The sequence below is a fragment of the Neocloeon triangulifer genome, unplaced genomic scaffold (genome assembly GCF_031216515.1).
Source record: "Neocloeon triangulifer isolate White Clay Creek 2 clone unplaced genomic scaffold, ASM3121651v1 ptg000014l, whole genome shotgun sequence".
Taxonomy (NCBI): Eukaryota; Metazoa; Arthropoda; class Insecta; order Ephemeroptera; family Baetidae; genus Neocloeon; species Neocloeon triangulifer.
In genome coordinates this window covers 28,440,838-28,466,979 of record NW_026775556.1, presented here as the reverse complement: position 1 = coordinate 28,466,979, position 26,142 = coordinate 28,440,838, and the positions used below count along the sequence as shown (strand labels likewise).

At 37.7% G+C, this 26,142-nt stretch overlaps 3 protein-coding genes across 14 annotated transcripts in view; 2 read left to right on the top strand and 1 right to left on the bottom strand.

The window, feature by feature from the left end:
* The window catches only part of LOC132200567 (tau-tubulin kinase homolog Asator), a 27,091-nt gene extending 13,212 nt beyond the window's left edge, over positions 1-13,879 (top strand). For 2 of the 5 annotated variants that reach the window (XM_059626123.1, XM_059626126.1), the window contains exons 2-18: positions 6,142-6,473; positions 6,530-6,744; positions 6,800-6,970; positions 7,034-7,252; positions 7,311-7,462; positions 7,524-7,888; positions 7,947-8,135; positions 8,377-8,640; positions 8,750-8,862; positions 8,913-9,107; positions 9,760-9,947; positions 10,084-10,237; positions 10,301-10,520; positions 10,575-10,923; positions 11,043-11,345; positions 11,881-12,072; positions 12,318-13,878. In XM_059626123.1, coding sequence (XP_059482106.1) covers positions 6,142-6,473; positions 6,530-6,744; positions 6,800-6,970; positions 7,034-7,252; positions 7,311-7,462; positions 7,524-7,888; positions 7,947-8,135; positions 8,377-8,640; positions 8,750-8,862; positions 8,913-9,107; positions 9,760-9,947; positions 10,084-10,237; positions 10,301-10,520; positions 10,575-10,923; positions 11,043-11,345; positions 11,881-12,072; positions 12,318-12,390 — 3,694 coding nt within the window. In that variant the 3' untranslated portion in view covers positions 12,391-13,878. Of the gene's footprint in view, positions 1-6,141; positions 6,474-6,529; positions 6,745-6,799; positions 6,971-7,033; positions 7,253-7,310; positions 7,463-7,523; positions 7,889-7,946; positions 8,136-8,376; positions 8,641-8,749; positions 8,863-8,912; positions 9,108-9,759; positions 9,948-10,083; positions 10,238-10,300; positions 10,521-10,574; positions 10,924-11,042; positions 11,346-11,880; positions 12,073-12,317 lie in introns of all 5 variants that reach the window. The other 3 variants (XM_059626124.1, XM_059626125.1, XM_059626128.1) reach the window with 3 other exon arrangements.
* LOC132200569 (phospholipase DDHD1-like) lies at positions 13,880-19,308 on the bottom strand. 5 transcript variants are annotated; one of them, XM_059626133.1, is made up of 16 exons: positions 18,646-19,308; positions 18,239-18,515; positions 18,032-18,190; positions 17,848-17,976; positions 17,644-17,794; positions 17,484-17,590; positions 16,564-16,670; positions 16,423-16,509; positions 16,277-16,366; positions 16,157-16,216; positions 15,942-16,099; positions 15,662-15,894; positions 15,525-15,611; positions 15,366-15,410; positions 14,987-15,161; positions 13,880-14,889 (listed from the first exon to the last, which is right to left on the bottom strand). In XM_059626133.1, exons 1-16 carry the CDS (start codon positions 18,850-18,852, stop codon positions 14,853-14,855), a joined length of 2,109 nt encoding a protein of 702 aa, XP_059482116.1. In that variant the 5' UTR covers positions 18,853-19,308; the 3' UTR covers positions 13,880-14,852. The 5 variants fall into 5 exon arrangements, with proteins under 5 accessions (XP_059482116.1, XP_059482118.1, XP_059482117.1 ...); XM_059626135.1 differs by having other exon boundaries at positions 15,525-15,608; positions 18,646-19,306; XM_059626134.1 differs by having other exon boundaries at positions 13,881-14,243.
* The window catches only part of LOC132200566 (acetyl-CoA carboxylase), a 19,834-nt gene continuing 12,986 nt past the window's right edge, over positions 19,295-26,142 (top strand). Inside the window, exons 1-3 of one of the 4 annotated variants that reach the window (XM_059626114.1) lie at positions 19,295-19,520; positions 23,698-23,808; positions 24,213-24,399. In XM_059626114.1, the coding sequence (XP_059482097.1) occupies positions 23,703-23,808; positions 24,213-24,399 (293 nt within the window). In that variant the 5' untranslated portion in view covers positions 19,295-19,520; positions 23,698-23,702. Of the gene's footprint in view, positions 19,521-22,242; positions 22,390-23,697; positions 23,809-24,212; positions 24,400-26,142 lie in introns of those variants that run through there. The other 3 variants (XM_059626113.1, XM_059626118.1, XM_059626119.1) reach the window with 3 other exon arrangements.

Genomic DNA, 26,142 nt, shown 5'->3' with positions numbered 1-26,142 from the left:
TTCCAGTTTTTCAATCAAATCAATTTCCATTATATTTTAATTTTTTTATTTGCCAATTACGTCTTTGATTTTTTCTTGAGAATCATAAATGAGGTTTTTGTTGGACGAAGGAAAATCAATGCCGAACCGCATTCAATTCACCGGTTGATGGAACACGTCGAAATAATGGCAAACCAAAATTCTCATTTGCCTCGCAGAATGGATTTTCCTGCTCGCCAGCGGTGGCCTTTCTCATTCCCATTAACCTGGAAAGGCGCAAATGAAATTTATCGGCCGAGAGCACGAAAGGCGGCGAATTTCCAAGACCTTTCACACGCGAAATGATGAATGCCAAATTTGCACTTTCTGCGCCGCAACAGGAAAAATTTATAAAGATTAAAAGAGACGCTGGCAGATTTTCCCATGCTTTGTTTGCATCAAACAATGACCCAATTAACCACCTGAATTTATCGCATTAAAAATAATCCCTCTCTAGAGAAGAAGAAACTATTAAAAGTAACAACTTCTTCTTTTGTTGTTCTCGAAAGTATCATTTTCCTCTTTCTATTTGTTTCATTTTTTGCATGAAACAGAAAAAGTAGTTTGACTTCATTTAAAATTCTGGGCAAGAAATCTGAAAAGACTCACTTTCCGAGTCTTTTCAGAAGTTTTGCCGACCCAAACAATGAGCACCCTTTGAATTATGAACGACGCTGTGCTTCTTTTCCATCCACCAAAACGCAAATCGCAACAAGGGCGTGGTTCTTCTTCTTCCGACGACAACGAATGCATTAGACCGAAATCGATCTTGTCGCTCGCTCTCTGCACCAAAGAAGAGAAAATATTCATTTTACTGTAATCGCGAATTATAAAAAAAGGGATTATTTTACAACCCTCGGGCTGCTGCCGCGTCACAGTTTTCGCTCTTTGGTCTTTTCGCAAGGTTTATTGACTCGGCCGACGCAACCACTGAAAAATAAAACGCGCGGTGCACCTCGGAAATTTTATCTCTGCGGGCGAGAGTTTGCATGAAAGTTGACGCGTTCAAGAGATAGCGAGCAATTTTCCATCTGGGCTCACCTTTGGCCTTTGAAAAGAAAAAACCCAACAACTCTGAAATACGAAGCGCGTGTCTTTTTGAGTCTATATTTGGTCGCAAAAGGAATGTTTTATTGGGTTCGATTGGTTTTTATATTTATCTGATATAAAATTGGACGACATGAGATCCGTCGTGAGTATTTTTTCCTTTCGTATGACATGTACGAGATTGAAGTGAAAGTGATCCGAAAATGGACTATGGTGAAATTGTGAGTAGAAATAAATGGTCAAGAGTAAAAATATACTTTTAATATGGTAGTTTTTTTTTTTAATTAAAAGCAAAATTTAAACAAAATAGTAATCAATATCAAATTCATAGAAATATTAAAAGATTTTTTAACATTCTTAGACTGGAAAATAATTGAAGTTTTGAAATCCAGAGGAAAAGGTTCACTTTAAAATAGCAAGAAAAAAACCTATGTTTTGGAAATGAATTTTCATGGTTAAATTTAAATTATTATAACGTTTAAAGTAAAACTCTTGTTTTTCAGTAGTGATTTTTAATTTTACTGATGAAAACTTGCAAAAATAAAAACTCAAAACATCAGTAAACACCACACTCAAAATAGTTTGTTTTAATTTTTTTTAATTTATCCAGAGGTGAAATTCTACACAAACAAAAACGAAAAACAAATTTAAAAGGGTTAAATCTGTTTTTGTTTTTTAGTTTTTAATATTCTTCATTAAAAACGTCCACAATTGTTTAACTAATTCATCAATAATAAGGACACGTTATGTAAAAATTTTCGGGCGTCTTTCATTGAAATCAGTGAAACTAGAAATCAAATTTTCTGGCCGTCTCTCTTTTTTCCTCGTCGTAATTCCCCGAGCGCGTCTCTTGCATCTTGGCAATTTCTTTTATTTCAAACTGTCAGCTAAACGTCACACGGGACGAAAGCCGCCCCTGACAACCGACTCTGCAAAATAATCTCCATTCACAGAGGTTCAACCTCTTCCCATTCATCCCCTCTCGCGCGGTGGTGGGTTTTTCCACCCCGTCAGCACTGGGCGTGCGATCGAGCGGCGCGACCCCGGGGCCGTGTCATCAGCTGTTCGCACCTCTTTCGCCTAATTCGAAATGGCCCTGCCCAAAAGCGAGCCTGATTTCCCATGCGAGGTTTCGTGATTTCGAGGCGGCGGCGGCCGCCGCTGCTGCCGCTGCGTCAGCCTTGACCTTAATGCAATCGCGGAATCAATATTTGCTCGGCACTGCCATTGCCGTACATTCGGGGGAGTCGCGAGAACGTGCCGAGAATTTGTATTACGAGACTCGACACCTCTGCAAATTGACTATTTATATACATATTTTGATTTGTAGGGCCTCTTGCATAATTCAGGCAGACAAAAAACATGAAAATTGCATGCAAAGCGAGTGATACGAAAGGGCTTCTTATTTCGCCAACATGCTGCTGGGAATTTGAATTATGCAAAAGTGTGGGCAAATCTAATAGAGAGGGTTGTTTTCAGGCCAAATCTCGTGCGCCCTATACTGAATTTGACATAATTTGATATTGAAAAATAATGTCAAAATAAGAGAAAATCTATTTAATTTATTTTTTAGTTTACACACTTTTTACTTAGGGATGGATTATTAATAATATCCAACAATAATTTCGGTGAGATAATAAAACGCCAAAGACGACCCTGGAAATTTATTTCAATTTCAAACCAAATTAAGAAAACATGATATAACTAATTGTAAATTTGTTTTCTTAAATTTTAAAATGAATGCACAGTTAAAGTTACTTAAAATTCTTTGCAGTTTTATAGTCCTTTTTGCTGCTTTCTTGAATTATAATATCTTCGTAAATAAATTGATAATAATTTAATAAATATTTGCTTGGAATTGAAATTTTAAATCTAAATATAATATTTATGCACCTCAACTTTGATATTTCGGCTCTCAACTCTAATTATAATTAATTAAGACTATGTGTGTATGCATTTTCGGTATTATTAAAGCAGTTTTTTTTTTTTTTTTAATTCAAAATATTCTAGAAAAGCTTCAAAAATTTCAATAATTAGAAGAACAATCAATTTAGTGTCCATTTAAAACGTAAAAATTTTAATTTTATCATTATATTTACTAAATTTACATGAGAAACTTCAAACTAATTGCCATGATTTTCATTAGTGCGCTCTCTGCAATTTCCCAACATTTTTTTTTCACCCCCCGGACATTTTCCGTCAAAATAATTCTCTGTGACGGTGTCGCCGGCGCACTCTCTTGCTGTCTTTTGTTCTCCGCAGTGGAACGCGCCTCGAAACCGAGCAAAAAACTCCCCGCGCTCCCGGGACGGCGTTTGCTTTAATAATTAATTACCCGACGTCGGTTAGTTAGTTTGTAAGTGACTTGTTTCCTGCGAAGCACCGCGTGTTATTTTAAGGCCGACGGAAATAAGTTTCGCGCTCTTTTCAGCCAGACGTGCCCAATAATTGATTTTGAATTTGGCTCGGTGGCGCACTCGGATGAATGGCCGAATTTTTTTACTGCACCACATGATCTGCGGTCGCGCCCCAATAAACATTACAATTCGGGCGTGTTTCGAAACGACCTGGATCTTTTTGGCTAATTCGCGTGTCAATCTTGCTAATTTGCCAGAGCCCGGTGTTTTCGCGAAAAGCGAAACAAGGGCACTGCGTTTTATTTTTACTATCTATCTCGACAAACAACAAACACACCTCCAACTTTTCTATTTCTACGCACATACATATATCGAGAAGTAAATATTTTGCTCAGTGTTACAGTGAACAGGACTTTTCTTAATGATTGTTATTGTTATATTTCATTAGTTTTTACTAAAATTAGAACTAGACTTCTAATGAGTAGATTTTGTAAATATTCTTCTAAAAAACATGAACCAAATCGCCTCTAATTTTGACAATTTTAACTAATTGTAACAAATTAGTGCATTAAAATTAAATACAAATTATTATGATTGTTGTTAATTTGTCCAAATTGTTTTATCTCGTTGTTTGCAAACAATTTATTTGAAAAAAAAAAAGGAATTTTTGGAGAAAGCGGCACCTCGACTAGCAAGAATTTGCTAAAACTTTGTAGATCAAAAAACCCTATTTGCCGCAAATATTTTTCTTCGATTTTAACATTTTTTATTATCATTCATTTAAATCGTATTTGGTTTATACAGAGGAAATTTAATGTCAGTACTACAGTATTTGAATATAAAAGTTGATAAGATCTTCTTGAAGCATGCAAGTTATTATAAATTAAGATATTTCTCCAAATATTTATATTTAAACAATCTTAATTCATTAAAATGTAATAACCTTTTATCTAAGTTGGCTAACATTTCAAATTTTTATTTGTCAATAAAAATCCAAGCGTTTTTTTTTTAAATTTTATTAATATTTTTTTATTTAATATTTTTATCTTATTTATTCTGCATTTGCTGCAGTTTAACCAAAGTGGTGGTACTATTGACTTCCCTTGCAAGTGCAGCTTGAAAGTTTTATCTTTTATCCCTCGTGCTGCGAACAATAATCTGCCGCTCCAGTTAGATTGCATCAAGCAAGGCATGGAACATATCGACGGGCGTCTCTGCGTCTGCGAGCGCCGATGAACCCGGCGTGAACCCTTCCTTGTCTAGCACCGCGAATAACGTCCATTTGTCCGTCTGGCCGCCGGGTGGGTGCAGCAGTTTGTTGCCCGACAGCAGACGGCTGCAGTTTTCTATTAGACCGCGATTTACGGCTTCGGTTTATTACGCGCCGTAATGAAACACGCGGTCAACTGTTGGACAAACAAAAGTGCCGTGCCCGAAGCTTGTTAGCCTGATAATTGTCTGCCGAGTAAAAATATAACAACAGAAGTTGCGTGTTGAACACTTTTTACGGCCAGGTTATGGAAAAACTGCTTTTGGGACTTAAAAAAGTAAAATTAATGTGCCTTCAAAAGTTTATACAATCGACCTTTGAAATCTTGCCGGACTAAAAATAAAATGTTCAATGAGTTGCACTGTCCGAAAATTTACTTTCTAACAGTGATATTTTCTAATTTCCGTTTTCTAAAAAAAACTTTTTAAATTATCCACTGACCTATTTCATTGTGCTTCTCTTTCAACCTGAAAAATTAGAACCATTAATCTGCGACGCGGAAAAAAATGAGGGGCCCAAAATGAGCGTCCGACGAAGGCTGCCTTCTTCTTCTTCTTCTAATTGCCACGAAAAGCGGCAACGTGTGTCCGAGCCGGTCTCTGTATTATTGGGACGATTATTTTGTGAGGTTGTTGGCTGAGGTGTTGGCCGCTGGCCAGCCACCGAAACAAGCGCTTGCCGACTTGAAGGCTCCTCGAATAAACTCTCGGAAAGAAGATGAAACAGCCCCCCGGATTCCGCCCCGGCTAAATTAATTCTCTTCTCGAATGAAATCGGCGTTTTCTGTTAATAATCATGCAGTGTGCACAGACGACGAGATGAAGGCAGAGCAAAATCGGCAAAGTCAGCAAGTTTAGGCAAAATGCACGGCTGGGCAGTAAAGATGGGGTTTTATGGCTCGTGGCACGGCGCGGCCCTGTCGTTCTAAAGCGAGACTTCTACCTACGTGATTTTTATAAAAGTTACTTGGCTACATATTTTTTAAAATTAATACTTTTTAATAAAATTTAGGAATATGCCAGAGCATCCAAATATTTTGTTTGGATAAAAATGGTTATTAAGAAATGGAGAAAAGATAAATGAAGTTTATTTAATTGTAAGATAAATAAAAGTTGTTCAAAATAAAAATAAAAATTGGAACCTAAAAAAAATAGTGTTCTACAAATAATGTGTACAAATTTAAAATTTTTATTTATCTTCTAATATTTAACTATTAAGATCATTTAATTTAATTTTAAAATTTTAAATTAAATTGCTATTTTTTGAACAGTTTTTAATAATTTTAATGTTATGTAAAATTTTATTTCAATTTTAAAAAAACTACTTTTGTTTAAAGTTTTAAGTCTTATGTCTTAAACTCTTTTAGTGTTTAGAATTAGATGAATTTAAATTTATTTGCTTAATGAGAAAACGCAATTTAATTTTTATTTTTTATTTGTGTGTTTTCAGGACGCAACAGCAAGGGGATGTCAAACGGTCGCACCTGAAGCAGCAGCAGCAGCAGGCGGAAAACGAAGACGAGTTTCACTCGTCCGGAGAGGAAGAGCGCGCCGGTGACCAAAACAACAACATCAAGATGACCAGCGAGGACCTGCTGCAGCCTGGCCACGTGGTCAAGGAGCGATGGAAGGTGTCGAGGAAAATCGGCGGCGGCGGCTTCGGCGAGATTTACGAGGGCCTCGACCTGGTCACCAAAGAGCAGGTCGCCCTGAAGGTCGAGTCGGCCCGCCAGCCGAAGCAGGTGCTCAAGATGGAGGTGGCCGTGCTGAAAAAATTGCAAGGTGGGATTTCAAGAGATGATTTGAGAATTGAAAATGTATTTGGGAATTTTTTTCAGGCAAAGAGCACGTTTGTAGATTTATTGGCTGTGGTCGTAACGATAGGTTTAACTACGTGGTGATGCAACTGCAAGGGAAGAACTTGGCCGAGTTGAGGCGGGCGCAACCGAGGGGTGCCTTCTCGCTGGCCACCACTCTGAGATTGGGACTGCAGATACTCAGGGCCATTGAGAGCATCCACTCGGTCGGATTTCTCCACAGAGACATAAAACCGGTAAGACTACTTCTTGCTCCGTCAGCGATTTTTTTTTTCAATCCCTTTTCCGCAGTCGAATTTCTCAATGGGTCGACTGCCTCACAATTGCCGCAGAGTTTACATGCTGGACTTTGGTTTGGCGAGACAGTATACAACGGCGACCGGCGAAGTTCGAGCTCCGCGAGCAGCAGCTGGTTTCAGAGGCACCGTTCGATATGCCTCCATCAATGCGCACAAAAATAAGGTATATTATCAGATTTAAAAAAGTCTAAAATTTACAGAAAACAATCATTTTATTTTATTCTAGGAAATGGGCAGGCATGATGATCTCTGGTCTCTCTTCTACATGCTTGTCGAGTTTGTCAATGGCCAGTTGCCGTGGCGGAAAATTAAAGACAAGGAGCAGGTTGGCTTAATGAAGGAAAAGTATGACCACAGACTGCTGCTCAAGCACCTTCCTTCAGATCTCAGGCAGTTCCTCGAACACATCCAGTTATTAGAATATGCTGAAAGGCCGGACTATGCAGTAAGAACACAAAATAATTTATAATAGAATGCCAAGCTCTATAAAAAATATTTTCCAGATGTTGATTGGTTTGTTTGAGCGCTGCATGAAAAGGAGAGGGGTCAAGGAATCCGACCCGTACGACTGGGAGAAGGTCACCACTGAGAATTTGGCACCGATCAGCACAACAACCTCTCCATCCCCGGCACTTATTAGCAGACCGACAACAGGGTATGCTTAAATAATTTTTTTCTGGGACGAAAATGCTTATTATTCTCAATTTGCTTTGCAGACTGCTGCCAGTTAGTCGCATTACTGATAATCACGTTGAGGACAACATGATTACCAGTCTTGACAATAACCAGGAAAATATCGAACCGGACAACAGAAAGGAACTGGAGGCTCAAATGGATTTTGAAGCGAGCAGAAGGAGGCGCCGAGGAGACGCTTACATTCAGGAAACGCCGCAGAGCACAGACCTCCGCACAGATGGCCGTGAAGCAAAATTGGTTGTGGACCGAAACTGCAATGCAAGCGTTGTCAGTGTGGACAAACTGCAAAACGAGGTGGACAAGTCGCCAAAGAGGAGACCGGGAAGGAGAACGACTGCCGGAGACGAGCCAGAGCAAGGCGCCCGAGCCTCCACTGGTGACATTGGTAAATCAAAATGCAGTAATAAAATCTGAACTTTTTTTGAAACTTCCGTAATTTTTAGATGGTGAGGTCATGGCTGTGAATATGTCTGGTCGACCCGTCTCTGCACCGTCAGGTATGGGAAATGACAACCAAAAAAGGGTCAAGGAGGCTGAAGCTGAAACGACACCTGAGTTGCCAAGCCCGAGGGTTAGAGAAGGTGTGACCGAGTACGACGGTTCGGTTTACTCTTATGATGTCACCCGAGCAGGTACTTGCACGCAAAAACCACAATTTAATCTAAATCTTGTGCTCACTTTCCATCTCGGCACTTACCCACAATTATTATTAAATTGCAGTAGAGTAAATACAAATATCACTTCAAAAATCCAAATTAAATTTATTTTTTTAAATGTATTTTTTTTTTTACTGAAGTTGTTTAACACATTCTTGCTCATTTATGCTTTTTCTCTTCTCATTCTTTTTGTTCCTTCGTGCTGTCGTGCATGCAGCAGTCACAACTGCAGCTACTAGTGTTGCCGCCTCGTCTGCTGCAGGCAAACAAGGGCCAGAGAGCGCAAACGGTGCAAGTGCAACTGGAGGTTCTCCAATCGACCCAAGAGAGCCTCTCAAGGAAAAGGCGCCGCACAGAGTGAGGCGTTTCCACTCTGCTGGTCGAAGCAAACACAGAGGAATGGGCGCTGACACGTCCATCACCCAGTACGCCCTCATCGACGATGACAACTTGTCGCAACAAGTCACAAGGGGTGGCGGAGGTAAATTTCAATTTGGCCTAGAAATTATTTAATTATAAGTTTTTATTCTTATAAAATAATATGAAAATTATTTTTATTAATTTTTTTCTTCATTCTGAAAATGTTGCAGGTCTAACTTTGGCCTCGCAGTGGAAATCCCAATTTGATGACTCGGAGGAAACTGACAATGAGTGGAAACAGGAGAATCTGCAAAGTCCAGAACACAGAGCCCACAACCGAGAGGTATAAAATTTTGAATATTAGGGTGCAAATAAATATTGTCGAATTTGCAGAGCCTGCCTGCAGACTCCTCCATTGCCCTCATGACTGACCGCTCCTTCAGGCAACCCATCTCAGCTGCTCTTCATGTGCCGGCACCGATTCCTGTTCAGAAACCAGAAGAACTTGTGAACGGAGTCCCTCCTGAACTGTCAAGAATCAGTGAAGATTCTCGGCAAGACAAGCAACCGGCTGCCATGTGCCATCAGGTACGATGCTGCTAGGATTATTATTGAGAATTATTGGCACTGATTTTGTACGTCTCTTGATAAGTAGCCTTGGCTTTTTTAATCTAGTTTTCTGTTTTAAGTTCTAGTCTCAATTCTGTTTTAGTTTACATGGCACCATATCTTGTCATTTTCTTTAGTTTTCACCTGGTTAGAAATATGAAGAGTTTATTATTATGTGCATTTATTTTGTTTCCACCCCATGTGTAATTTTAAGTTTGGACACCAATAAAATTGAAAACAAGTATATCATGTAGTGATTAAGTTTCAATAAAAATTCCCTTAAACTCATTCAGTCATTTTCTGCGTTATGAATTTCAATTTTTCTATCTGAACATTTCCTCCAATAAAAATTCATTTTTGGTGTCCTTAGAAAACAATTACTTGTACTTTTGCATACATTGTTACTCACCTGTGGTTGCAAGGTTGACCTTGACCCAATTACCTTTGGGCTATTTTTGCAATCGATTGATTAGGCTTGTTGCCAAGGTGGGAAGCAATAAAAAACAAAAAACCCAAACAACCCATTGCTTGGAATCTGCATGCTATTGTTTGCGACGCTCACATGATGCTTGGCCAACTTCCAATGACACCTCTATTGCTTTATTTTTGAAACAATTTGTTTGTCCCTCAGGTGACCAATGCTGTCGAGGGCAGAATCACGGTGACCACTGCAGTCCTGTCGACACCCACAAGACAAAAGTCGTTGTCGCCTAAACCCAAACTGGCATGTTTGCATATAGCTGGCATCGAGCAGTTTCCAGAACTGCAGGGAGCTTTGCCTCGGGCATGGAGCTGCCCAGACATTGGACCTCACATAAGGTTAATAATTTAAATTATAAATTCAATATTTTCCATATAATTTGGTTCCATTTTGGAATGTCAATTTTGTTTAAATTTAAACTATTTTTTTTTAATCAGGAAAATGTTTTTTTAATTATTATTTTTTATTCCTCAGGCCAGCTTTGGAGGCGCCCTTGTTACAACAAGCTGCATTTGACGATTTAGTCTACCAAGTGGATGTAATGAGGAATGTAGCTTGCAGAAGGACTGTGGACGAGAGAGATGACGAGACAAAGGCTAAAGAGGCCCTTCGTAGGCCCAGTTTGCCTGTTAGTTTTTATTATTATTTTCCTCACTTGACCCGTAATAAAATCGATGCATTTTTTTTTAAGGCCATTCCATTGTCCTCTCCAACGGGTGATAAGTCAGAAGAGGAGTGCATGCCACAGCCTGTTTCTGGCCGGCTGGAGATCAGGGTGGTTTCCAAACCTGATTGTGAGCAGCCAGACGTTGTACCTGAGATAGTGCATGAGAACGGATTCGACCACAACAAACCCAAACCCAAGGGCATCCTCAAGTCTAGTAGCGGCTCCGCCCTAGAAGTTGCCAATTGTGAGTTTACATTATTTTTCAACTCTCAAAATTTATTCCAAACTTTTCATCCAGCCATAAGCAAAGAGAGTTCTCCTGGGCTGGTGAAGGCCCGCAGTCCTGTTAGCCCTGGTGCTGGACTGACCGCAGCTGATGACCCGTCGATTTATTTTGACGCCGTCACTCAGGCCGAAGAAAGAGCGGCTTCGCTTGAACCTAGTCAGCGGATGAGCACGGAAAGGGAAATCAAAGAGGAGGCCGAAGAGATTGACGAAGATGAAGTCTCGCCGAGGAAAATGACTCCTAGGACTGAAGTCACGCCAGAACCTCTTTCCTACCGAAGTGAGGAGGGCGACAGCAAGCGAAACTCCAGAAGCAAAATTCCAGTGCCAGTGAGGAATAGCCCACCAAGGGCTAGTCTGTGGTAAGATATGTTTTATAAATTCAAATCGTTTGAAGTCAAATATTTATATTTTACAGTTAAAAATTATAAAAAATTTTAAAGGTAAATTAGGTTAATTTCATTTAAATTTTGAATTTCAGTTTTTCGGGTGATAGAGATGAAGTGCTGGACGGCAACTGCGCTGTCCGTTTTTCGGACGAGGAGCAACGAATGCTGGCCAGTCTGCTGCGGAGAAGTGCGACGGCCCCGGCCGTGCCTGCGCAGCTGGACGAAGAGCTGGGAGGCTGCACTCCGGCCCTGAGGCGTCGGCGGCAGGGGGACAAGTATGTGACCGACGAGAGTCAGCTCAACCTGCGTTTCCATCGGCGACGGCCGCGGCCGAATTCGGCCACCACGGCCATCATGACGTGTGACTCTAGACCTGTGGTGCCCATAAGGCAAAGGTGAGGACCCGCACCAAGCTCGCAAATTTCTCTTTCGCTCTTGCTGTGTAAATATACTTCTGCAAATGGTCGCTCCTCATATTTGCCTTGTTGATCCCAAGACTGATATAATTATGCACTCTAATTAACTGCAACCTTTTAATATCTTTATAAATATGATTTAATTTCATCCCTTGTTTTGAGTGGTAATGTTGAAATTATAATATCAGTTTAATTTCCGCAATAATAGGACAAAATATTAAAGTAGATTTAAGATATTAAACTGTATATTAAATCTATTTACATCTGTATAGCAAGAATAGATTATCATAATTATTACTTAATTGATGAATTTCAAAGGAAACTCACTCAAAACTATATATACAAAGAACCCTGTAACATTTTGTACAGATTTTTATGATTTGACTGGACCTATCACAACATCTCATGAGCAGACTTTGTTTCTTCCCATTCACACTTTCCTCTTGAGCACAGACTGCCTCTCAGCATGTCCTGTCGTTGGCTCTCTGATTGATGACTAATCCACGTTCCGCAGGCCTCGCTCCCAAGGTGGCTCTGTCACTAACCGCGAGACGCGCGGCATTCCCACCTACCTGCTGGGCCTGAACCCAGGAGGTGAGGAGAGCAGTGAGGCAGACTCAGACTCGTCTGCCAACAAACTGCAGCAGCAGCAATCTCCGAACCCACCACCTCCTCCTGGTGACCCAAAAATGGAGAACAGAGCAAGGTGAGATTGTTCAATTTTTGTAGAAAAACTTCATTTTTTTTTAACTGCTTACTAAAAATTAGTTCCCACAACTCACATTTTAGCTGCTGCTTTGCTTTATTAATTCAAAATCTTTATTTTAACATCTGGCTCTTGTTGATTTGCCTGTAAATTTTTATATATTATAAAAACTGATTAGAAGCGGATATTTCTTTTTATTTAAAATGGAGAATTATGGACAAAAAGTTTATTGGAAATTTGTTCAGGTGTCGTCGTTTCCATCCGATGGCCCTGGACGAGATAAGCCAGCCACCTCCTCCGCCCGAAGCGAGCACATGAATTTACGAGCGCCTCCCCGATGACTCTTGCTTTTTGGCTTCAACAACTAGTTTCAACTGCTTGACCAGAAAAAGAAAAAAGAAGAAGCAGCCGGCAGCTGCGTCGCGTGTATTCCAGATGCAGCTTTGACAACATAAAACTTATACATGAATTGACTCCCCCTGATTAACTGAATAATCGACCGACAACTATTTTCATCTACTTATGCGTAGTCGAGTAGAATTTTTGAGCATCTCCGTCAGTAATAATTAACGTGAAAAGCAACTCGGAGGAGGAGGATTGATTTCTGGTTCTGGGCAGCGAATCGAGTGTTGGTTAACGATGATAAAAAAAAATGTAATAATTGCTTCAAAACTGCATATCTCCCTGAGCAGCACCAGAGATCACAAAAAGAAGAAAATAAGAGAAAAGTGTCTCTACTTTAATTTAGGAACTCATTTTTGAATGTTAAATTGTTAGTTGGTAAGGATTAGACTGGATAATCAACTTAAATTGGCTGAAATTTCATTTGCCTTGTCTTGTGAACGGAGAGACGCTCTCATATTAATTAATTGCCTATACACTCTGTTTTATTTATTTTCTATCAAGAGGTTGTGATTTTCTTTTTTTATTTCGTATAAATGGTATAATAAGTTCTCAGGCGTCTCTCCAAGAATTGTGATGATGAACTATATAAAGTTATTGGATCACACACAGCTGAATACATACTAGTCCTGTCCCCTATTCACTGTAGGTTTTATGGTGATTATTTAATACTATTTAATTCATTTATTGTTCAGCTAGATGTGTTAAATGAAATTAGCTCTCCTTCACTATAGCACAAATAATTGGCTTGGCAAATTGTTTCATCAGGATTGTAAAAAAACTGTCATCCGATGTGCTTTGTGAAACAAAAGGAGATCATCTTTAGTGTGGTGCGTGTCTGTCAGGTTTTGCCATTTGAGTGTATTATTTTTTAAAGCCAAATTGCTCATATTTTTTATCAAAACCATGGCGCAAGTGCAGGGTTATTAAAAAGGTATAATTATCAACTCGTTCCTATTGTGTCCCTCTCGGCACCTTTGGTTTGGAATCTCTAGTTAAAATTTAATTATTAATTACGTGAACCTAACAGCCTATACACTGCATTGACCTAAAATAATTCAGCAGCTTGACGAATATAAAAAAAAAATAGCTCTAGTCAGGAATTTGTGTTCTTGAGTTTTGGCAAAATTTTGTTGCGTGCGTAACGGTAATTTAACTGCTGAGATTGTCGAAGATAAAACAAATATAAATAGTTTTGATCAACGCTGTGTTTCACTGGTGGAATAAAAAACTATGCAGTATAATGAAAGATGAACGATGGGATTTTTTGTTTGTATATTTTGTTATAATCACGATATAACGATGTATTGTGGCACAATTTCACTTTCAAAAAGATGAGAATGTCAAACCAAAATAAATTAAAAAAAGCTACTGAATAAACAAATGAATGGTTTCTTTTGTATTTAAAAAAAAATCACAGATCTAGTTAGTATAATAACACTTTATTCAACAAGTTCTACCCGAAACATGACTAAAAACTGACTACTACTTCTCATCGACATTTTCTACACGACTTTGGTATAATATTTAGTTACAGAGACACTTGCATCAAAATCCACAAACAACAGTTTGTTTAAAAAAACCACAGTATCACAATTTTGACCTCCGACTTGTGTGTATACCTGAAAACATGATATATTCTCATTCCTGTGTAATAAGCATACAGCAAAAATGCTGTCCCGCGAGGGGGAGGAAGCTGGCCGAATGAGGAGAGGCCGGACCACTGGAGGGTTCAGCCACAGAACTCCGGTGGAGAGTCCGGTTCATACCTCCAATGAAACACACACACACATGTTTGATTATTCATTACTTTGACTGGCTATTTAGCAGAGGTGACATCACAATTTAATGTTCGTTTCTTTGTTTATCGGCACAGGCACAAAGTGTGAGATTCGATCGACTGGACATGTATTGAAAAATCGAGTGATTTATCCGTATCAAAAGTGGAAAAAATTATGCATGCTTTACATTTGCATTACAATGCATCAATTGTTTCTTAAATAATATTATAATTGGCAAAATATGGCTACTAAAATACAGCATAATAGAAAAACTATAATTTTTCTATGAAAATAAGTGCTAAGACAGCAATAAATTTTAAAAGGAATAGCAGAGCAGGAATTTATCACATAAATAATTGAAATGGATACAAAAAATTGAATATTCATGTGAGAGCATAGGAGTGTCACGAGTAATACGAGAGCAAATCAAAACGTATTTTGAGCTGGTCGCAATTAATTAAGACTAGAATAAAAAATAAACTTGTCAAAATATAAATGATTCATGAAATACGACTGATTGTAGGCCAACTCAACGAAACAATGCCCCATTCAGAACTAGATGAAGTTAACAAAGGAGGTGATGAGACCCTAATCGTGTTAGACGAGCCGACTATTCTTCTGAATGCTAGGTGATCTAACGTGAAAAGAATAAGAATATCACTCTCATGCTTAATTATATAAAATCGTTCGGTGAACGCTGTGTTATTATTTGAAATTTAAATGCGCCTTACCCCTCAACTGTGGTCGGCACTTGGGCCTCCTGCTCCAGTTTGGGAAACAAGCGGGTGAGAATGAAAAATGCTACGTCATAATTCTCCCAGTACGCCGTGTGGGAGGTCAGAGCGGCGAAATAGCTGGCAGCGAGTTGATTTTCTCTCAGAACAAAATCCAGACGATGCTCGAGACCTGATGGAAATTGTGAGTTTAGAATAATGCACACAATATTTTGAACCGAAAATTTCAGAGCGTTTTAAAAGCAAAGAATAACTTTTAAAGAGAAAAAGGTACTAAAAAATGTAATGAAAATAAAATAAATACAGCACACTTGGGCAAGATGAAAATGAAATGCAGCAAAAACACTGAAAATTCTAGACACCATGCTTGCTTTACCTCTCAAAGCATTTTCATGATGATGAGTTGGGGATCCTGAGCCTTCTAATTTTTGTTAGGTAAAAATGGAAAAATAGGTTTGTTAGTAACTAGACCTATAAGACCGTGGTTCTTTTGCAAATATCATATCTAAATAGGCGGATTAAAAATGCTCAATACCTTTAGAAATTGGCTCGTGACTCCCTTCGGCCTGCACGGAGCGACGACCTCCTCTCATCAAACTCCACAAGCTCCATCGGTCGGCTACTAAGTTTATAATTAGTCAAGTTCTTTTTAATTTCTGCTCTTCACTGTACCTCTTGAGGGTGTCGGTGGAGATGGAATGGAGCTGCTGATTGGCTCTGGGGTCATTTCATCTCTATCAGATGCATCGCCACCGCCTCCGAGGGCCGATTTTCTACTTAGTAAATTTTCCGTCTGGATCGGCTCAAGTGGCATCTGGTCGTACGGAATTTTGGCACTGGCATTGTATGGCTGAAGGGTAAGAGGCGCAATCGTTTTGTAGGCTCTGACCAGCAAAGGCTCCAACCTTAATGGATAATTAGAAAAATATTAAATAAATAAAATTGTGTCTACCTGTAAGCGACAGGGTCGGTAGCGTGGAAAACATTGTACAATCGCTTGCACAGCTTCGGAGGTACGACTTTATCATGATTCTCTGGCTCATGTGGATCCTTCCATCTCAGTGCAAGAAAAACTGACAACGGGGACCCGAGACAAAAGAGATTCTCAATCTGAAAGAAAAAAAACTTGGTGATTCAACAATCATCATGATCGAATACAAATTTTACCTCGAACAACAAGCCCGACTTCTTAAACATCTCTTCCCTTCCCTCTGAACTATTTGCCTTCTAAATAATTGAAACAAAATTGAAATTAGTTGAAAAATATTCATAATCCGTGTCAATTACCTGGAGGCACGCCATAGGATCATTTGGCAACCATCCAGTCACAATGTCATAAACAATGACACAGCCGAGAGAATGAGCAATCACAGAACACTGAAAAAAAATCAATTGGTATCAATTGAAAAAAGTTTAAATTTTTCTTCAAATACCTTTCCTCCATTTTCCTTGAAATTTGGATAGCGTTCAAGGAACATGGAATACAAACGATTGAGCTCAAGACAGAGGCCAGCTTGAATCTGAATTTAAAAAAAAAAATTATTTAAATTCATTTTTTGGATATTAAAACAAACCTCTTGTCCAAACAGTGGACTTGTGTAATACATGATGTCCATCGCAGTGGCGTTCAGCAAGGAACGAAGTTTCTCCAAATTTAGTGGAGTGATTGCCGAGACGAGGTCTAAAAATATATCATAGGAAACAAAATTAAATTTGCGATTAACTTGAAAGAAACAATTGTAATTCTTATTTTATGGGTAAAAAGTAGCAGATGAAGGGTGATAAGCCCCATCAAGTAAGCCTTGCTAAGGCCCATTGCATGACTGTGCTTTGACGAGAACCACGCAACCACCAGATTACGGATCCAGGTTTGACCCCTTCCCCTCCATGACCTAGCGATGTTGCAGGACGGTGACCTTGAATCACGATACTTTCTGACCCTGGTCCGGGGACTTTCCTCCAAGGAAACCTCGGAAGGCAATGCGCCCCCATCTGCTACTCATTTAAGTTTAAAATTCCGTAGTGATGTTAATACCCATGGATGTGGTCGTATTTACTTCTAAATTTAAATTCTAACTTTGCTTATTTTACCCAGATTTATTTTTTAATTTCAGTGCTTTAAATGCAGTTTCTGTAGTTTTTGTTTAAAAACGAAATGATTGAATACGAAGAATTTTCAAAAGTTAGTTTTAAAAGCGCAATGGAAGTGACGTTTTTTCACAGAGCGCCTGCACGATCGATAGTATGCAACCAGCACAACATTATCTCTGTAGAGATGCGGTAAGAGGTAGGTTAAGACTGTATTAAAAGCTAAACAAATAAAACGTGAGGCATTATTTCACATCGACAGTAAAAGAATCTAACAACCAATTTGTATGTAATGAAAATAATAAAAATAGATTCTTCGTCATAATAGAAATTAAATAGCTGATATGCTAATAAGGTAAGAACGTTTTGACATAACTATATAGATCTTATCTTTGAAGGTTCCTACCTCCATCGAGCTTCAAAGCGGTGCGCCACTCAACAGGGAAGAACTCGGGCCTATCCGAAGAGTCGGGGAAATACTTTTTTTGCAGCCAAGTCACGCAATCTCGAAAACTACAAAAAAAGCAATAAGGAAACGAGATATCAAGTTTCCAATTCCTACCAACCTGTTACTATTTCTGATTATCCTTCCAATATCCATTTTTTGACCAATGCCATGTATCACAAAAACTAGGTGGGTGATGTCGGTGATTCTGTCGGCGGAGTCGGTGGCTAAAGCGGGAGTCTTGTATCCTCTAATCAAACGATACCCTGTCGCTGCAATTGATAAACTTAATTAGGGCAACTCTTTTTGTTAATAAAATGTCTACGTTTTTGGAATCCAAGTTTCTGAGTCACGCTTCTCATCAGTTTTGAAGGAGCAGTTTCATTATGCAGAAAAACATCTTTCGGCGAGTGCCAATCGACATGGAAATCCGGCAATTGCTCCGTATGCCAAACTGAAAATTTATTTATTTGGTTTTTTGTTACATATATTTGAATTTTTAATCTTACCTTCTTTTTGACTCAAACTCGTGTCAGCGTAGTCGGAGAGTCTCTGACCGCAGAAGAGCTGAAGGTGCGAATGCTCGATAGTATCACAATGCGGGTACTCGACGGGCTGCCAGGTTGCAGCAAAAAACCACGTTCCTCTGGTCACCAGAAACTCCTCGCCTGTTTAAATTCAACAATTAAATTTCAAAAAGTAAAATAAATTCAAACCAGGCCAGAAAATGGAGTAGCCCTTCCAAGAGTGGACGTCGACTTCGTACATTCCACCCCTGACCACAATTTGGTGTTTGGGAATTTTGACGCCGACTCCCTCGCCTCCGTTCCCTTGTTGTTCCGTGTAGACCTGAAGCCACTCTTGATTGTACTGACGATACAAAAACTCGATTTGGTGCGAATCATATCCGTTGAACTCGGTCCACCGCTTGTCGGTGTCCGATTTGTAGAACCAGCGCACCTCGCCTGCTGTCAGCTCACTTATGACTGAATCCTGGAATCGAAAATTAAAATTAACCTCCAAAAGTGAAAAATTTTCAAATGTTGAAAAATATTGATTGATAAAATAATAATTTCTCGAATGAGCAGGGTTGAATTTTTGTTCTAAATTCTGCGAATATCACCTCATTCCAGTACTCGTAGTCCTCGACAGGAAACTGCTGCTGTTCGTGGTGATAGTCGAAGGCGCAGGCCGAGTCCTGCTCCAGCGACATTTGGTGTACTTGCTCCTCAAGGATGAACTCGGTGGTGGACACGACCGAGCCATTGAGGCTATCTCCGTTCAGCGAATAGCCCAGGTCGCCTGAGTCCCCCGGCGTCGGAAAGTTCATCGTGCATAAATATGAACTTTCAACGCCAAAATAATAATTTCCCAATGCAGCCGCGGTTGGTGTCCATCTCTGATAGCTTCTGGCCTGTTCTTTCTGCAATCAGGTGCTGCTGTTTGTGTTTTCGCACATGCGTCGCGGGCTAGTCTGACATTTAAACACGGTCGCCAATTGAAATCGTGCCAAATTTCGGTTGGCAGCCCTGCATCTTGATCGCCTCACATCGCCTGATTACGCAATGCATCAAGACAACTCTTGTAATAAATTGATTTCACCTTGGAAATGCCGTAGAAAATCGAAAACGGGGTCAAATCTGAAAAATTCGACCTGAGTGTCATTCGCAGGGATCCAATTGATCGGACACGGGAGGAATGCGAATTTTGCCTGCAGGCCTGCGGGTGGTGGGGGAGGTTGTCTGATTTCGGTGGTGCCTGGGGGTGTGGCGCGGCCAAATACGAAAAGTGTTCTATTTTGGTCCCTCGTGTTGACGTTTTTCGTCGGACGGTACCGCGGTCAAGTTGACGTTGACGTCGTTGACATTGAACTAGTCATACCCTGTCAAAAAGGCGTGATGGGACTGCACCGGTGAATTCGTCCGTAGACAACATAATCGAGCGACTAAGGCGGCGCAAAGTCAACCTTTCCGGCCGGAGAATCCTTTGGTCCCTCTGGTGAGTCCGTGGTTATTTTGAGGAATCGAAAATTGCGAAATTGCTCCGGTTGAATTGGTGTCACAATTTTTTTCTGTGGTTTTCTCGCTTCATTTCAGCCAGTTTCTCTCATGATTTTGCATTATTTTCCTGTCAAAATTGATCGTGATTCGCAAGCTCCGCACTGAACAGGAAACAAATTTTGGGTTTCCTTTTGACGTGTTCACCCCCAGATCTGCCCCAGATTGAAGAAAAACACAATTCAAAAATTCAATCTCATAGCTGGATAATTGATTTGTATAAATTTTGCATTGCATTTATAAAAAAAAAAAATGCTAGTTAATAGTTTTCAAAAAATTTTGATCTCGATTCTTCGATGGCCTGATGATGTTTTAAAATCTTTTTATGTCATAGTAAATCATAAATTAATTTGAAATTTGCAATGGTTTGCTATAAAAATCAACACTTTTACAATAATTCGTCTTGCAATACTGTTGTACAAGTTAATGTTATCATTTTTTTTTTTTTTTTAATTTATATTTTCCAAAAAGGACAATCACAATGATTAGACATAAATTTGGCTACAACAATATTTAATAATATTATTTAATTTAATATTTTGTGAAAAACATCAGCCTTTTTCCAACATAATATGTTATTATTTTATTTAATGTCTTTTTAGTTTCCTATTTCAATCAATTTATATATTTTTTTAATTAAATAAATTATTTCTTTATATTTAGTACAAATTTTATAGATTTTAATTTTAATGTTTTGTTAAATTATTTAACTATTTTTAGGTCAGGTAATTTTCTCTTTAATATCCGTGTTCGCAAATCACACACTTTTAAAGCCGTGACTGCTGACTTTTCGTTTTTGAGTGAGGTGTTGCGGACAAAAAGCAGTTTTTCACCGACGTCATAACCTTGGTCGTCTCATTGTTCCTCTTGCACTGCACAACTTTTTGCCCACCAAGCAATGGATCATAATCATCTCTGGCCTGCCATCTCCGTCTTCCACCTCTAACTCTTTTTTTTTCATTTATTTTGCAAGTAGCAAAGCGTGGAGAATTTCCCATTGCAAAATTATTCTGTTTTCCACGTTTGCTAGCTAGAATTTCTTGACCTAACCTTATCAAAAACCGGTCGGTCTTGATTGGCCAAGGGCGAAAACATCCAACCCATTTTTTTTCTGATTAATTTCTTGATTTAAAAATCAGATTTATTTAAAATGATGATTTATTTTTATACAATCTCGGAATAGGATGATCCGATTATGGACTAAAGCAAGCACGGAAATGCACTTTCTAAAACGCACAAGGTCTCGAGTGCATTGGCGCTTTATTTGGTGCATTAAAAGTAGGCAGGAGCTTTTATTTTTATCATAGTTAACCGTTTGATGAGTGAAATTTGGTGTTGGAAAGGTATTTGCCTCCAAAACCTTGTCACAGTCGTTCATTTGTATTAACATTTGTTGTTCAATCTTAATTATTGGGTCTCAAATTTTGCCAAAATAGTTAAACATTTAAAATTATTCAAAAATAATTTATTTTTTGAAGCAAATATATTCATTGAATTTATAGCCATAAATTTTGATTTGTAAAAATCTTTTGGACAAGAATTGTAATGCAGATTTTTTTTTATATTTTAAATAATTCTGCCATTGTTGGATTCCTGATTAATTAATTTCTTTACTGCTATAAATGTATTATTTAAAAAAACAATATGGAAATCGGATTCATAAATACAATTTCTTAAAAATTATCTTGTTCTTTTGTTTACACAAATTGGTTATTAATTAATACAGAAACATTTAAATTTATAAAAAAAATTATGTTTACTTGGATTTGCGTATAGAAAGCTAATGCTTTGAAATTAAATTTGGATGAAAATTTTCAACCTTTAGTCATAAATCTCAATTCTTCCTAAATAGGTCTAAGCACTGTGGTTGTGAGAATTGGATGAATATAATCAACAATTTAATAACAGAAACACATTTTTTATTGTTTTCAAGAGGCTTTTGCGTGTTTTTTTACAGAAACTGTGCAAGAAAAACTCGGCTTCAAAGAATGGAATACATAACACATTTTTTAATTTATTTAAATTAAATTTGTCAATTTTAAACAATTTTGACAAATAAACAACAATAATAAAATAATAATAATTAAGAAATTCATCTTAAATTACTCAAAAATTTTATCTTATGAGCCCTGGAATTGGGCAAAATCACGACAATCCAGGCCAAATTTTCCTCCCTCAGTTTCAGTAAAACCACGTAAAAACCTCTTAAAAATTAAACCTACACATTTCACAACACGAACAAAGACAAATTATAACAGAAAAAACGCACACTAAAAATTATTGTTATCTTTTAATTTTGATATTTTCTTTGTATCAATTTCATATTATTTTTTTATTTTGCTGCCAAATTTGCTTTTTTTAATTAAATATCAAATCCGATATAATTTATAATAACAAGATTCCTTGTGGAGCACCTATTGCACTCGCGACCTTGCAGTTGCATAATTATTGCCGCTACCTCCCGTCCGATCAAACGCACATGTTCTTCAATCTACGCAATATTGAATCAATTCAACGTCGTGCGTGTGCAGAAGGTCCGCGCCTATTAACTCGAGTGACTGAAAGTCATTTTCGCCTCGTAATCGTGAGTAGTGGGTAATTTTCCCTTAGCCGCTTCTTGGCTCGCTCTTTTCTTTGCGCGAGTGACACGTGAAAAATCACGGTGGAAGGACCGAATCTAATATATCGCATGTAATCTGAGGAGGGGGGGCCGAATCTTGGTTGATCTGCAATCGCGCTTCTCCACACTCTTTCTTCCGACTTCATCCGTGGTGCGGTGCACAAGGAGCGCAGCCACTGGGGTGTTCAGTGTAGGTTTGCACGCATGACTTTTTGTTTCGCGTTTTGTATTTTGGTGCTTTTCGTGTGAGTTTTTAACAATCAAATTTTATAAATTTTCAATCATAATTTGGTCCAGATCTTTCTTATAATTGCCTTGAATTTTTAGCTGTTCTAAAGTAATACTTAAAATTATTTTAAGTGTTGTATTATTGAGGCTTTTGACCTAAATTAAAAAAAAAATGTAAAATCACTTCATTCGAAGCTTCTAGGCTTATATGTATTATTATTTACGGTTTTTTTCTTCTTCAAAGAATAATATGATTGACAATAAAATCATTTCCTGGAATGTATTTTTAATTTTTTTACATGAATTTGTAAATTGGATTTTTTTTTAATTTTTTTTAGTCTTTTCAGTGATTTGAATTTAAAAACGGCTTTTTCTCGATGTGTTTTTTGAGTTGTTTATTGAAAAAACAATATCTTGCTCTATATATGGTTCGGCTGCGGGCTACAGACAAGAATTAGTACAAAAATCGATCTTTCATAAATATTTTTCTTTCAAATTAACAATTTTTTATGTGAAAAATTATTTAAATCTACATTTTTACGCAAAACAATTTTTAACAGAAAATTTGACCATTATATTCTAATTTTTTTTTTAACAAATCAATTTTTATAATAACTTTGATCAGAATATTGAAACGTGTGAAAAGCCGATTCGAAATTCAAATCACCCTTAATCAACCCTCGATCGTGAAATTGTAACAAATTTTTTATTTAATTAGATTTATGGTTTATTTTCGAAATTGTAAATTTATTTCAGACGTTTCATTGCAGATATTTACTTGAACCACTCACACAGAATAAATACATAAGAAAAATCTGATTTTTTTTGCCATATAACAATATGTCATGTAAAAACTTTATTTTATTATTACAATGGATACAATAAAATTAAATTAATTGTCTTCGTAATTTTTTTTTAAATACTTTTTTTTTAATTTTTTTATTCAAAACTTTAACAAGTTTGGTTTCAATCAATTAAAGTCTTCTTTACAGCCCTTTAAATCAAATATGCATGGTCATCGCTCTTTCTCATTAAATTTTTTCTTCAATCAGGGGTCAATTTAGGTACTTCTTTTGATTCTTCCTATCTGGTCCTCTCTCTCTCTTTACTTTTCGCGAGCTTCGTTGCTCCTTGTCCTTGCACTTCTTGTCGTTATCTCTCTCTTTATAGCGCTGCGAACCGTACGTGTTGTTGTCCGGACGACCCTGCCGCGCGTCTCTCATGCCGATGGACCTCGTGGCACTGATCCTCGTAATATTACTGATTGCAGGACTCATGTCACTTTTTTCTCGAATCTTCGGCCCTAACAAGCAAGAAGAAGAAGAGAAAGAGCTCGCAGAGGCGCCGCAACCGATTCAAGAGGCGCCTTCAGAACCTGAAGGTTGGTGTTTCAAAACCACCTTTAAGGGCTCTCTGTCTTCTTTGTTCAGATATATAGGCGCATGATTGGTCCTAACGAGATTTTAGTTATTTTTTATCCTCAGCAATTTTCATTCATTAAATATTCTTCTTCAGAACTTTCAGCATAATATTAAGGTTCTTTTTCCATGTAAATTAATAATTAAATTATTATTATTTTTTTTGTTCATTTGTCCAAATTGCTACATCACATTGTTTACATTCAATTGTTGAAAAATATTTATTTGGAAACAGTTTGGAAAGAAAGGAATTGTTGGACAAAACGGCACCACCACTTGCAAGAATTTTGCTAACACTTCCGAGATAAATTTTTTCTAATAATTTTGTAAATTTTTGAAATGACTAAAAAACTTTGCTTTGTTGCAGGAGCGGAGATGGCGGAGAAGGAAAACAGTGAGGTTCGCGCCAACTTTTTTGTTGGCGGCGACGAGGAGACCAAGGACGAGGAGGAGGACCTTCAGGAGTTGGCCGAGCTGCAGCGGCAGGACTCGTTCATCGACTCGATCACTTACGGCAACACATTCAGCACCAATGAACGCAGGAAGAGACTCAGGTAAACCCAAGCAGCGTCGATATTATATTTATATTATTGCCAGGCGTGCACGCAGAAATGCGGCGCTTCCTCTTGACCCCGAGACCCCTCTATTGTGTTACCGCTTGAATATTAGATAATGAGGGGCATTGCCTGGCCGTACAGTCACAGGCAAAAAGAGCTCGCAGAGTTGACCGATTCACCAATCAAATATTTATTTGCATGAAAAATTTAACAATTTATGCAGCAATAAAGTTGATAAAAACTGCGGAGTATTTAAAAACTAGTAATATTTAATTAATGTAAATAAATAATCTAAACCAGTTAAAAAACTTCAAACTTGCTATCAGGATAGACTTATAACAATAAGTTTAAATGCTAGGCTTATTAATCAAATTTCCAAACAAAAATTTCATTTGTGTACAATTTTAGATATCGCAAACCGTTGAATTGGTTTTCGTTCCAGTACCAAAATAGAATGCCTTCTTTTATCATTTTTAAACTTATCAAAAAGAAAATCAGATATGCAAAAGTTTTGAGATTTCAGGTCAAAGTCCTTTATTGAAAAGGCGCAAGACCCAAAATTTTGGCACTCCCAATGAATTAAACGGTTATGAAATTTAATCAGAAACTTGGCACATGATAAAAGGGTGTTGTTTTGGATGCTCGCTTGAGTGCTGGGATCACGCGTTTTGCATTTTTCAAAAGGTCGTAGCAAGGGTCCGCGGGGCGCATCTCTTACCAAGGTCAATCGACCGAATGATCAGATTATCAGCTGACTCCATTTATGTAACTTTTGATAGTCCTTCCAAACTCTGTTACCACCTGCTGACTCACCACTGCAGAGTTAAATGCCGTAATTTAATAATCTACTTAATAATTTGAATCTATAAGAGAAAAAAACTTCTAAACAAATAACTTAATTATTAATGATTTTAACTTTTTGTGATGAATAGGAAATAATTGAGCACTCCAAAAAAAAAAATGTAAATTAAAATACTGAAAAACGATTTTCGCTCCGAAGTCTGGATTATATTGCAGAAATTTCTTTCTGCAGCTCAATGAAATCGGATAATAATTTGGCCCAAACAACCTTGTGCCCGGGTCAGACATTTAATGCCCAAGTAAGATCCATTGATCATCATCTAATTGCATGCGGCGCACATGCACATGAGAGAGATCCATTTATCACGCGCGCGCGCCGATTCAGTGAATCGGTCACAGCTGATTGTGAGAGAGCGCGATTAATGACCTAACTGACCTGAGGGCTAGTTCAGTTTAATCTTTCGCTCACGTCAATCGAATAGAAAGGAAATAATGCAACGTCAAGTAGGTTATAAAATTTGGCAATTTAAAAATAGGGAATTAAAAGGAAAATGAAGAGATCGGGCTTTTCCTGCTTAAAAAAATTGTTTTTATTTTAAAATAAAACGTCCCTGCCAGTTTCGGTCACGGTCTGCGATCAGATGTCATAAGAAAAAAATCAGCAAAATTAAAAAAAAATAATAATAAATAAAATTTTTTAAACTAACAACTAATTTGTTAGATTAGAGTATTTATTAAACACACTAAGTGTAGTGTAATACTGGAGTTTACATTCATTACAAATAAATATAATAGCAATAATAGTAACATGATTAAAAATAAAGTTAAATAAAAATGATAATTGTTGTAAAAAATTCAAAATTGAACGATAACACTCGAAACTGAACTAATTTGTAAATTTTTTTGTTTTAAAATGTTTTTTTTTCTTCAATTTTGCTG